Source organism: Schistocerca serialis, chromosome 1 (genome assembly GCF_023864345.2).
Source record: "Schistocerca serialis cubense isolate TAMUIC-IGC-003099 chromosome 1, iqSchSeri2.2, whole genome shotgun sequence".
Lineage (NCBI taxonomy): Eukaryota > Metazoa > Arthropoda > Insecta > Orthoptera > Acrididae > Schistocerca > Schistocerca serialis.
The window spans coordinates 919,811,701-919,825,704 of NC_064638.1; the positions used below are offsets into that span (position 1 = coordinate 919,811,701).

At 41.7% G+C, this 14,004-nt stretch overlaps 1 protein-coding gene across 1 annotated transcript in view; it reads right to left on the reverse strand.

The window, feature by feature from the left end:
• The window catches only part of LOC126448207 (cilia- and flagella-associated protein 65), a 170,905-nt gene that overhangs the window by 106,415 nt on the left and 50,486 nt on the right, over nt 1–14,004 (reverse strand). Inside the window, exon 6 of the mRNA XM_050090995.1 lies at nt 5,025–5,255. Coding sequence (XP_049946952.1) covers nt 5,025–5,255 — 231 coding nt within the window. The remainder of the gene's footprint in view (nt 1–5,024; nt 5,256–14,004) is intronic.

Consider the following 14,004-nt stretch of genomic DNA (forward strand, 5'->3'; position numbering starts at 1 on the left):
CGGCGAAATGGAGAAACGTGAAAAACGAATTCGTGGAACTCTGTTTAGCGAAAGATGTAGACTACTTTAAGAACAATATAGATGATCTAGGTAACTCTGACTGTGTGTAGAAATCACAAAAAACGTACATATCGAAAAACTTGTACTTAAGAAAACTGCTGAATGGAGAGAAAAATGAAAGAAATTGCTGTTGTATTCCGAATCTACAGGAAATTATTCAGTGACAGCATGGACTTAGACAACATGCGTACTCCATTTTCAACCCGTGGATTTTATGACTGGAAGAAGAGCGAAGAAAAAGTGACGTTTCAAGAAAACAGATTTAATCATCTCAATAACGTGGCTTCTGTGATCAAAGGACGGGGGACTTGCCAACACTGAAATGCAGTGTACTATTAAAACAGAGGAAAATTATTGGCAAGACTATCTTTGGCGCGTGACAGAAGCATTTAAACATTTGGCAATAAGAGGACTTGTTTTTGGTAGCTATAACGTAATTTTTGTAGCCCCAAGTAATGTTAATTATTTATGTTCCTTTGAACTAATTACACATTTTGACCCATTTTTGAAACAACACGTCCAAGAGCATAGCTCTAAAGGTCGTGGTCATCAGTCGTATTTGTCCAAGACTATTTGTGAAACATTCATCAGCCTTATGAGAAACAAGGTACTGAGTAAAATAGTTGGCGAAATTCAAAATACTACGAACTAGTTGTAGACTCAACGGTAGATACGACACATGAAGTTCAGCTAGCCGTTGTAGTAAGGTACTGTTTCAAGGGAAGAACACACAAAAGATTATTGTGTTTTGTTCCCATACACAGTCAAATGGGAGAGCCTTAGGAAGGTTTTCCTAGCTCTCTTTGGAAAATACAATATCAGGACAGAAGATTGTCGTTCGCAATCCTAAGACAATGCCACTGACATGAGTGGGACATATTCAGATTTAAGTGCAAAGATAAAGGAATTGAATTCATTAGCTTTTTATGTGCCCTCAGTTGCGCAGTCGTTAAACCTCGTAGTTCAGAGCAGTGCAGGAGAATCGCTAGAATTAGATTTTTTCAGGTTTTGTAATGACAATATTACTTTTTTGTGGCTTCTACTCATCGTTGGCACATTCTTGTGAAGAAGACACCGTCCGATATTACATGGTCGTTCCGTGAGGAAAGTTGTTCGACAGAATTTCGATGCCGTTTACGTCTCACTTGAAGAAATTATCGAGAACAAAGAAGAAAAGGCAGCCACAAGAAATGAGGCAGAAACATAAAAAAAAATAAAGCTAGAAACATCAGTTCTGGTTGCTTTCTGGGATGGTGTGTTGTCTCGAGCGGACAAAACTAGCAAATATTTGTAAAAGCTTGAATTGGACTTAATTAGCGACTGTTAAGCGTTGCAACCATCGATTCCGTTTTTCAGCCGCACTGGAGAAAATTTTAATAAATATGAACACCAGTCTAGAAGCTTAAGAGAGCATGTGTATCAAGAATACATCGACGAAAGGAAAAGCAAAATTAGAAGATCCTCAATGCAGAAAAATGAAAAGAATTGAGTGGACGTGATGGGAGAAGTATTGCAAGATAATTAATCTTTTTCTAACTTCAGCAAACAATATTATGAAGCAAGAAGCTAAAGAACTGTTAACGGCAACGTCGAAATTTTGTGAAAAGTAACGACGTGATCCCAGTGAAGAAAGTTTTCGATGTTAAGTTCTTCATTTTAGTGAATATTTGAAGTATTCCCTCAAAGAAAGGCTGCTAAACGTTTCACCAGTCGAATTACATGAATTAATGACTGAAAATGATTTTGGTGACTTTTTTCTAAATGTGACGATTGCTTACGATTTCTTCTCTCAATACTAACTGCGAATTGTGAAGCTTATCAAGAACAAATTACGTGCTACAATGAAAGAAGAATGCATTTTCGCTCTCACTTCATCAGCTGAACAAGAGGTGACCAGTTCTCTTCACTTTCAGGATGTGATAGAGGACTTAACTAAGACGAAAGCGAGGAAAAGAAAATTTTGAGGTACTCATTTTTTATTTATTGCATTTATATAATAGGGTAACTTAGTACGTGTGTGTCTGTTTAACGCAATTAGACTGTTCCATTTGGTATATAATCATCTAATATATGGCACGGTTGATGTCGTAGAAGAACGTGTATTCTCTTACCTTTCCTAATGTTCTTCCGCAGAAATGTATTAGGCCTACATGAAGTAAGCAGGGGTAAGTAAGCAGGGGTCACATATTTTTTCTAGCCCCGGGCCTTCACATCGGTTAATCTGGCTGTGTGGGCGGCAGTTGGTTGTATGGAAGCGCCGTAGTATGAGGAGTCGGCGTGGAGATGTGACAGGTGATATCGATTATGACATGCCTCTCAACTAGCCGTGAATGAAGCTGCCATATTTGTTGGTGTATCAACGAGGCTTGTCCAACGGGAAAAACAAGGAACTCTGTACTTCTCACAATCATGTAACACGGCGTAAGAACAGAGGCCGTAAGAAGTTCACAACCGACACCGGTTAAGATTGCCATACCTTGTCAATGAGAATCGGTGAATCGATTTCAGGCTCGACAAGAATTGTTAGTGACGGTTAATTCAGATCTATCTGAAACAGTTTACGAGCAGTCGCGAAAGCATCTGCGCGCAATGGACATTTATAGTTGGGCACCTGGAAAATGACAATTCCTCACAGCAACACATAACTTTGCACAGAAATTGGACAGTATCTGACTGAACACGTACAGTGTAGTCTGACGATTGCGTCTTTTCAAAAGTCGTAGAGTGCACTGAAGTCCTACTGAGGCATTTAACAGAAAGGGTGTGAAGGGTGTAGTTCATCCCGAAGGTGTTTCTATGACGTTACATTTGTGTTTTCCGTACCATGACGTTGGGTCACATATTCAGGTAACCGTAAACATGTAACTGAGACGCCTGTTTTAACATTTTCGGCTAACGAGTGTTGCCATTTCTTCAACATCTTCATGATGAGTTTTCTGTGAACACTCCCGTCTTACAAGGAAGCCAAAGCCATTTTCTCAGGGCTGCACGCCTATGTTTCTGGTTTGGCGAGGACTCAGGCACCGTATCGCACCTCGACTGGCCCATTAAGGGGGGTAGGACGTCAAACGGACCGACTTGGAGCAGGAGAGGCACCACAGGACATTTTAATTTCCACTGTCTATACTTTTACAAAAAAATTCATAAAACGTTGTCAGCATGACCAGGAAGGATTCATAATTCACACTCATAGCAGTGGAAATTCGAAAACATAACGAAATAATTTCTTTTTACATGTGAAATTTCATCATTTTTTTCCACTTACTAATGGCAGTATTTGTTGCTATAGGTACACTTTTCTTCATAAGTAACAGAGATTCTTCGATGAATTGTGCACAGCATGCAAACCATACTTAAAGGTGTGTGAAACTCTAGAATTTTCGAAATCTATTAAAACTGTGGTAAAAATAGAGGTAATTAACTATAAAATTTGTGTTTTTCCTAAACATGAAGTTTAAAATATAACAGTTTATTCGTTTTTTCATGAATTAAATAAGTTCTAGAGTTTCATACACCTGTGAGTATGGTATGTATGATGTGCAAAATTCATAGAAGAATCTCCCTAACTTATGAAGAAAAGTGTACCTATAGCAACAAATGCAGCCATTAGTAAGTGAAAAAAATTGATGAAATTTCACACCTAAAAAAATTTATTTTGTTATGTTTTAGAACTTCCACTGCAATGAGTGTGAATCCTGAATCCTTCCTGTTGATGCTTACAAAGTTTTATGAATTCATTTGTAAAAGTATAGACACTGGAAATTAAAATGTCCTGTGATGCTTCTCCTGCTCCAAGTCGGCCTGTTTGACGTCCTACCCCACTTAAATCCCCGACATTACTGCTACAGAAAATGTGCGGAACTATCTGGAACAGCGGATCAAACTTGGCAGTCAACATCATCTCAATTTGGTCGTTCTATGAGATCAGGTTTTCAATGAGTGGCTCCAGTTGTCTTCGTCGCTGTATTTAGACTATTATCACGGTTAGAGGCGGTGTTAGAAGGTAGTGCCTTGACGTAAAACCCTCTCAGCATAAACGTGTAACTTATTCAGTAACTAAAACTGTAAATGAACTTCATTTACTGATTTTTCAAATGTACAAAGATTTTCTTGCTATGGCCTCCTTTTCTTATTGTAGCGACAGAAGTGAAATTCGAATAACTGAGGAAATTATATCTGTCGTTTTACGTTTCGACCCACTTTAATAACTAGCGTACCGAGCAATGCCTCGCAATCGCTAATTATCTATAGCAACTGAATACACTTGCTAAACTCCTTCTACCCTCTCTTTTTGTGCGTCACCTTCTCCTCCCTCTCTCCCTGTCCAACTTCTACTACTCCCTGTCTCTCTGTGCAACTCCTCCTTCCCCTCACCCCCATTTCCTTTTACTCCCATCCTCTCTATCCATTTTCTCTTACCCCGTCTCTCTGAGGTTGAGCCTTGTTTATTGTTATTGCGAACGAAATCTTCACCGGGAACTGTAGTCGCATAACATAAATGGCTAAATTGGTTAGAATCATTAGCGTAGGAGGATATCAGAGACATCTCCTACTGCTCGATCTGTGCGGACAGTAGGTTCTATGACAGTGTTTTGCCTCGTCTTAATCTGCAAACCGGTATGATTACAATGTTTTGGAGGATTCAGTTTCCGTAGTTGTATGCTAATCAGAAGTCAATAAGCCATAAACACACCTGACCTGTTCTCTGCCACATCCGATTGCAATGAAGAAAACAAAATAGCACATCGTTAGGTATACAATTTTTGATTTAAATTGGGGAAAAATACAGACGGGAGGAAAAATTTGCCTAATGATTTAAATGCCCTACTATTCTAGTTAAAAGTGAAATATATAGCGTATGTGTAAAAATTTGAAGTAAATCGGTCAAGAGATTTTTGATGACAACTTAAAACAAGGACTTCTCTTTATGTAACAGTATAGATGAGTGTCAAAGTGAAAGCTACCTGTATGGAGAGGCGGGCTCCCGCCTCCAGAGTACCGATGGTAGGCGTGAGGGTGACGTCAGAGGAGACGGTGAGCGCCGAGCGCGCAGTCATGCGCAGAGCGAAGTGGATGGGCGCGCGGCCCGGGTTGAACAGCAGCAGGCTGTCACAACCTTGCGACCCCCACGAAAGCGTGCCCAGCGACAGCACGTCCGGATACGCCTGCGCCACGCAGAAACACGGCACTTGCAACTTGATTTAAAAATATGAAATCTGACTACACACATTGTTATTCCAGGTGCACCTGTTGAGCAAACAGCTAATGTTTTTACTTATCATGTTGGACATGCATGTAGTAGATGCTACAGCAGCTGCGTTGTCGATTGCCTTGCAGCCACACTGCCGCAGTTTTTCAGGGAAAATTAACCATTAGCAATTTTGAAGTGAAAATAATGGTTCAAATGGCTCTGAGCACTACGGGACTTAACATCTGTGGTCATCAGTCCCCTAGAACTTAGAACTACTTAAACCTAACTAACCTAAGGACATCACATACATCCATGCCCGAGGCAGGATTCAAACCTACGACCGTAGCGGTCACGCGGTTCCAGACTGAAGCGCCTAGAACCGCAAGGCCACACCGGCCGGTAAAGTGAAAATAATAATAATATTTATGAGTACGTGTGAATGTCTGTCGACCACTGTAAATAATTGATCACTGGCATAATACTGTGTGCATTTTCGAATACATGAAGGGTAAATTTGTCGTAACTCTACTTTATTAAACCACATTTTACGTGTATGTGATTTCAGGCTTTCTCAGCATATTCCACTGATAAAGTCTTCTCTGGTGATCAGATGAGTGGTAGCATCGTCTTATCGAAACCTTTCAGTGAGTTTCGTACTCATCATCTTCAGGCGAAGTGTCATGATGCCATGTTCTCCGTATCTATATAAACACTGCACCGCTGACTACTTCTGTGGACGGGCTACTCAAGCGACTCGGGAACCGGGTGCGGCGCTCCAAAACTAAACAGAATTTGTGAATGCACTCTAAGGATTACGCTTGGACGAGAAGAAACTACTTGTCGGCTTTCGTGTCAAGTCACTTTTCACCTGGGTGCCACTGGAAAATTCCTTAACTCTATTTGAGAGAATCTTCGATGAAAACGCTACCATACTCTTTAGATACTGAATAACACGTCACTTTTGTTAAATGTCGTGGGAAATTCTATGAGCAAATTGATGCAGTAGACATGGATTCTCTCTTACCCTGCCGGCCGGAGTGGCCGTGCGGTTCTAGGCGCTATAGTCTGGAACCGAGCGACCGCTACGGTCGCAGGTTCGAATCCTGCCTCGGGCATGGATGTGTGTGATGTCCTTAGGTTAGTTAGGTTTAATTAGTTCTAAGTTCTAGGCGACTGATGACCTCAGAAGTTAAGTCGCATAGTGCTCAGAGCCATTTGAACCATCTCTTACCCTAATCTATACATGGAGCACTTACAAGATGTGCTGAGCACCGCCCACATAAAACTGAAGCCGTTCTACAGACACCTATACGTATATGACACACTTGTGATATGGTCACATGACAGAGAAAACGTTCAGCAATTCCTACGTCATATTAATGGCATTCACGATAGTATCAAGTTTACTAAGGAGATAGGAGAGAACGGAAGCCAACCCTTCTTAAATATTTTGATCAAGAGAATTCCTGCAGGTTATTGAGACACTCGATCTACAGGAAATAGTCCCCTAAGAATTTTAATCTTAATGCTCTGAGTTGCCATCATACAGCGCAATGAAACTCGGTAGTAACCACCTTCGTACGTACAGCCAGGTCCATCTGCGACAGGAAGAGCTTGCCGAATGACTTACAGCATCTGCGGAAACTTTGCACAAAAATAACTACAATGAGACGCAAGCAAGACGCCTCTTACAGGCAGATAAGAGGAGGGAGAACAAACCAGAAGAATGCAGGCCGCTGACAGCAAAGATCGCGACAATAATGGAGAAACATCATATATAGGCTGTTTACACGCAACGTGGTAAATTGAGGACTTGCCTGGCTCAACCAAAGACCGGCTAGGACTGCAGACGCCGGACGTACTGAGTGCTAGAGTCGGATGCAGGACTTCGGACAGACACAGCGATGCGTTTCACAGCGCCGTGCGAAACACATTAAGGACTTTCGACTAGGGCAGGCAGACTATTCCACGGTGCCAGAGCATAGAATCGACGAGAAACAGTTTCGATTTTGAACAAACGAAGAAGCTCTGCAGCGCCAAGGGTTCTGGGACTCAACTGATAAAGACGCAGTAGGAATACGGCTACACAACTATCTAATAAACCGGCAGAGCGGGTTTCAGCTCAGCCCCACAATGGGTTTCCGCAGTTATGACAATACAGGGTGTATTAAAAAGGATCATCCTTTTGCCACGTCTATACTTATGAAACTAATAAACATATACAATGAATTTTGTTTTTTGATGATTGGGAAACCCAAAAAGCTTTTTTTCGTACCTTTTCATAGTCTTCAGTATGCCCCTGTGAGATGCACGGCATATGTCAATGCGGTATTCAAACCGTTCCCAAACTGCAGTATGTCTTGAGTTACAGCTTCCACAGCTACTGTTATGTGATTTCTCAGTTCATTCGTTGTTATTGGTAACGGAAGAACATAAACAGAGTCTTTTATAAACCCCCACAAGAAATAATCACATACAAACAGGTCCGGTGACCTTTGAGGTAAGTAATGTAAGGCTGAATCATTTGGTCCAGTGCGACTGATCCATCGTCCAGTAATTCTTTAATTTAAAAATTCCCGCACTTCCAGATGCCAGTGTGGCGGTGCCCCATCTTGTTACTAAACGAAGTCGTTCGAATCAGTCTCAAAATGTGGAAAAAGAAAGTTCTCAAGCATATCGAGATATGTGCTTTCTGTAATAGTGTCCTCAGCAAAGAAAAATGGATCATACACCTTTCCCATGAAACTGCACAAAACACATTAAATTCTGGAGAGTCCCTCTCATGTTGTACAATTTCATGTGGTCTTTCTGCATCCCATAATCTCACATTACGACGATTTACCTTTCCATTTAAATGGAATGATGCCTCGTCATTACACACTAAACATGGAAGAAAACTGTCATCCTCCACCTAGCCAAGAAGGAAATTGCAGAACTCCATACATTGTAGTTTGCCACCTTCACAAAGAGCTCGCAGTAGCTGAATTTTGTATGGTTTCATGTGTAAACGTCGACACAATACGCGCCAGATAGACATCGGGGGCATGTTGAACAGTCGAGTTGCACAGCGAATGGATTTCTCCGGATTTCTCGTGAAACTATGGCAGATGTGTTCGATGTCTGTGTGAGTCACACAGGGGTGGCCCGGCGATTTGCCTTTACACAAACAACCTGTTTCTCGGAATTGTTCATGCCATCGTCTAATGATTTGTGCTGCAGGAGGATCCACACCCTACCAATTACGAAAGTCACACTGAACAGTTATTACTGAGCCACACAGCGCAAAACGTAGAATACAAAACGCTTGCGCCGACCGGGGTGGTCGAGCGGTTCTAGGCGCTACAGTATGGAACCGCGCGACCGCTAAGGTAGCAGGTTCGAATCCTGCCTCGGGCATGGATGTGTGTGATGTCCTTAGGTTAGTTAGGTTTAAGTAGTTCTAAGTTCTAGGGGGCTGGTGACCTTAGGAGTTAAGTCCTATAGTGCTCAGAGCAATTTGAAACATTTGAACAAAACGCTTTCTGTTGTCCTGACACTATTTTTACCAGAACTGAAGTAGCTACAAATTGCTGCTACCTAGCTGGAACTATGTAAAACTCGAGAGTTTGCTCATTTTTACCAGAAATGAAGTAGCTACAAATTGCTGCTACCTAGCGGGAACTATGTAAAACTCGAGAGTTTTCTCTTTCCAACAGTACATTGCTCACGCACCACGTAAAAGTTATGATTTTTTAAAAATCGGATTATTCTTTTTGATACACCCTGCACAACAGGAGCAATCCGTTCGAACACCTTGTGAATGTCTTCAACGAGATTACTCGTACCTGTGAGTTCCCAGACGTCGCAAAAGTAATTAGGTTGGTCCCTACAAAAAAGGCGCCAGTACACGACAGTGTCACCAACCAGCTAGTCAAAAACCTCTCGCCCTCGGCTATCGAACACCTTGTGAATGTCTTCAACGAGATTACTCGTACCTGTGAGTTCCCAGCTTACCAGAAACACACGGAAGTGGTCGCGATGCACCAACCAGGGAAACACCCTTTATTCCCGCAGCCCTACAGGCCGATTAGCCTCTTGCCAACTCCCAGCAAGATTCACGAGCGTCTCCTGCTGATATCCATACGAGATTACATCACCAAAGAGCGACTTCTGCCTGATTTCCAATTCGGATTCCGACAGAAGCACTCCGCCCCACAACAGATCATTCTCATCTGGTGGAAGCAGCCACAGAGGGCTTCAACCACACAGGCTACTGTGGGATAGTGCTACTTGATGTAGCCAAAGCCTTCGACTCAGTATGGAATAAAGGGCTACTATTCAAGTTATACACACAGGGGTTCCCCGAGCGTCAGTTTAATCCAAAGCTATCTCACGAACAAGGTAGAAACAGCCACCTTCACCAAATGGCGTATTAGTGCTGGGGTGCCTCAGGGATCTGTCCTGGGGCTCGTTTTGTACAGTCTGTACACTACGGACACTCCCACAGACCCCCTGGTGCACACTGCACAGTATGCTGACGACACAGCCTTTTACACTCGTAATGTGAATAAGAACCTGATCATTCGTAGGCTACAAAGGGTTTTAGATGACACAGAAACCTGGGCCCGTCCCTGGCGCATCACCATCAACCCTAAAAAGACACAGGCTATGCTGATCACCCAGAGGCTCAGCAGACACGGACTCCCTCAATGATCCCCCCTTCACCTAGACCTACATGTATCTCGATTTCCCTGGCGCAGATCCGCCAAGTATCTCGGCGTAACCTTGGACTCGAAACTAACGTGAAAACCCCACATAGATGAGGTCGACAGGGACTTCTGTGCCAGAATATCCACCCTATACCCAGTCCTCGACACAACCAGCTCCCTTCCCTGCTCTGTAGGAGTAATGGTCTATCAGGCACTTATACGGCCAGTATGCTTGCCCAGTCCGGGGAATATGCGGCGAAGCAGCATCTGGACAAATTCCAGAGGCTGCAGAACCGCGCCCTCAGGAGGGCACTGCATCTACCCATGGGATTTCCCACCGACGATCTGCACGCTGCTGCCGAAATCTCCCTCCTCAAAGAAATATTCCATAATCTGGCAAAGGCCTTTCTACGATAACTCTTCCAGCTCTGGAAATAACCTCATCCACACCCTGGGTCGGTATGACATGTCCCGTGATAACCACAAACGCCCTATGACGATCTTCGACGACTAATTCGAAGAGAAAAATCCCAAAATCTCCAAGTACTAATACCAGCCTTAATCTTTAAAATACCCAACATCCCGCCAACCTCAGGCAAGTACAAGACACCACAAGAACACCACCACAATACACAGACAGCCAAAACTATCCAAGACAACCACACACATACAACATACATAGTGGAGTAAAAACCAACAGGCTATAAACTCCTCCATACACTTCCCCAAGGAGGGTAAAGTAAAAGGTGTGTGCGTGTGAGAGAGAGAGAGAGAGAGAGGCAGCGTCCTGACACTTCAGCTCAAAGTGATGGGTACGAATTTCGCTGAAGCTTTGCGAGAACGTGACACCATCACTCTGCTGGTCGTCCAAGAAGATCCTGTGTCATCGCATTTCACCTATCACTAAATTTGCATGTTCTGTCCCACTTTGGTTTGCTGTACAATACTACAGATTTGTGCGTAGCTCTACTGACAGAGACTGTTTGTTTTAGTCTCTTAAAAATGACATAGGCCAGTGAACAAAACAGACAACTATAATGTGTTTAAATGAAGGTTACTGATAAGATGGCTATTTTTTGTGAGTTCATTTTATGTACACCTCAACAACTTTAAGTTTAACCAGTGTGCCTTTGCAGTAGCTTTATCTACTACTATTCCTGTTTTAAAAATGGTTCAAATGGCTCTGAACACTATGGGACTTAACTTCTGAGGTCATCAGTCCCCCTAGAACTTAGAACTACTTAAACCTAACTAACCTAAGGACATCACACACATCCGTGCCCGAGGCAGGATTCGAACCTGCGACATTAGTGGAGAAAAGTTAAACTTTCGATTAGATTTGAACAATGTGACCCACCGCGAAGTAAATCTGGAAGTTTTTCCGCCATCTTGACGGATTATTTCTACTTGATTATTTTGAGTTAAGAATGTATGAGGGCACCCAGAATAGTAACTGCTCCAATTTATTTATTTTTTTTCAATATCGGTTGAGGTATTACATGCCATGCATATAATTCCGTTGACTTTTCTGCTTCGCTGACGCTAGTTCAAGTCTCTGTCGCTAGAGGGCTCCGAATTGTAGTGTCTAACATGGCAGTGTGTAACGTAACTATGTCATTATGTGATATCCGAAGAGTTCATCCACCCGTGGTGGAACCTCTCCTTCAGCATGACAAAGTCAGACCACTGATGGAGCAACCAATCCTTCAGCATGATAGTGGAAGACCATACGCGAGTGCTGCGACATCTTGGGTTCACTGTCATCGACCATCCTCCATAAAGTCCAGAGTTAGCTCTATCCATTTTTCATCTATTTCCATAACTTAAGGAATAGCTTCGACGTCTTCACTTTGATGATGTTGATGCGGTACAAGGAGAGATGAGGCTTTGGCTGCGTCAACAAAGTCAAATATTCTACTGCGATGGTGTCAAGAAACTGGTTTGTCGTTAAGAGAAATGTGTTCGTCGCCAGGGTGACGATGTTCAGAAATAAATATCTAGAAACAAGTATCAGAAATAAAGATGTAGAATGTTAGTAATGTTTGCTTTATTTAAAAAGCTTTGAGAGTTTTAACATAAGAAATTCGGAGGCATTAATTTTCGTCATGCCCTCGTTAATAACTTCACTTGACATTATCAAATTTACTACGGCAATTTATACACCACTAACATTGACGACTATCCTTTCCTTGCTGTATCAGCTACTTTCAGATTTTATGGCTTCTGTAATATTCACTTCTAGTTTCAGCCAGCTGCCTGTTCATTGTAGTACGTGGGTGTTATTACTTGTAGTAAGTGACACTAATTAAGGTCTTTCTATTGAAGCTCCTACATCTAGCGACCGTACTGACATTTCTTCCTTCTGCCCTGAGCTCCCTTCTGCTCTTAATGAAGCTGATCTATTCCTCTCTCCATATATGGCGCTCAGTTCAGCGTCTAACGGGTAGAGCGGTTCCTCTAGGCTAGAAAAGCCATTTACACACCATTCGTACTTGCTAGCCGAGTAGCCGCTACCTGCGTCTAATGCATGCCTAACCAATTATTGTGCAGGGTTCCATTTAGCTTGGTGATGGAACCGTTGTAATGCCATAGACATAAAATACAAACGAGACAGCTTCGGTGGAGTATTGAAACATATTGCCAGTGATTCTGTGATATTTATGATATTCTGTGGTACTTGTTCATAACAGTTTGTGAGAATTATAATATAAAGTGTTCATTAATAGCGAAAAGACATTGCTTTATGTTTAAAACTCTAATTATGAAAAATTGTAGTTACATGTTTTGAGTATTAAACAAAAGAATAATTGTCTGTAAAAGCCACAAAATGTAACATGCCGAAAATTATTGTCTAATGAGTATACTTCGTAATGAGACCAAAGTTTTACAATGTAATATATTCAATGTAATCATGGTGAATCGTCTCCCAGATAGTTACTTTCTGAGTTCTATGAACAGCCATAAAAGATACTCAAGAGTGACATGGCGAGCCACAAAACTGAAATGAGTTTCCGTTGGACCAAAAGCTGCGTACGCTTGATTTCGTATTAGAATACAGACCAATGAAAAAGTTGGATTTAGGGCAACACATATGGCTGTATAAGTGCTCTCCTGTATTAGTCAATATGGGCATCTCTAAATATCTGACATTCATTTTAATATCAAATTGCGTTCCAAAATATTCTTGCAGACTTTTGTCTGTATCATACCGCATAATGCATCCTTGGTCAGTAGAGCAGACGGACAACATTGCGCACAATTCCTGTAGATGGTACGCTTTCTTAAAAGTATTGGACCAAAGTGCTGAAATTGACAGACAATATAGTGTAAACATCACAAAGCGAAGCTCTAATATCAAGCTGCGTCTTAGCATGTAGCATATGAGGACATACAGTCATTTCAGTTAGTGTTTCTAAGCTCCTTCTGATACGTTATATGTTAAGATATGGTTCCTCTTACAAAAGACGTATCTGACCCTGTGTCTCTGTCATATTAAGTAGCGAAAAGAGGGAAAATGTTACCATTTTAAGGAAAGAATCAAAAATCTAACGGCTCAAACAGGATAACAATAATCAGTTCATTCAAAATGTGGAAATTTGTTTGTATTACCAATCATCAAGGTCACTTATTTGTGGAACTCTGCATTTCTCCACAGCCAATGTTTGAAGGTTTTACAGAAAAACAGGTCCCTGAAGAAACAATAGGTTCACGAAAGTCAGAAACGAGGTATTATTTGGTACAATAAATGGAACAATAAGCGTTATAAGCCCAGTACTTACAAAGTAAAATCCCCAAAATAGTTTTTGTGTTTTTCTCCGTTCTTCACTTATTCGTTCTTGAAGTCCAAATGTAGAGCTTCAATGAATTGGTTAAAACGCAGCAGAAATGAACAATATACACAGTTGACAATGACATATGTGAATGTGTCACATTACTTTTAATGTTTTTGCACTGCAGCACTCCAGTATCCAAAATTACACATTAATCAGATATTGGCCACGAGCTGTTTTGTGTGTTTCAATCACTTCACTGAAAATTTAGTTTTGCTCTCCGATGACGAGAATA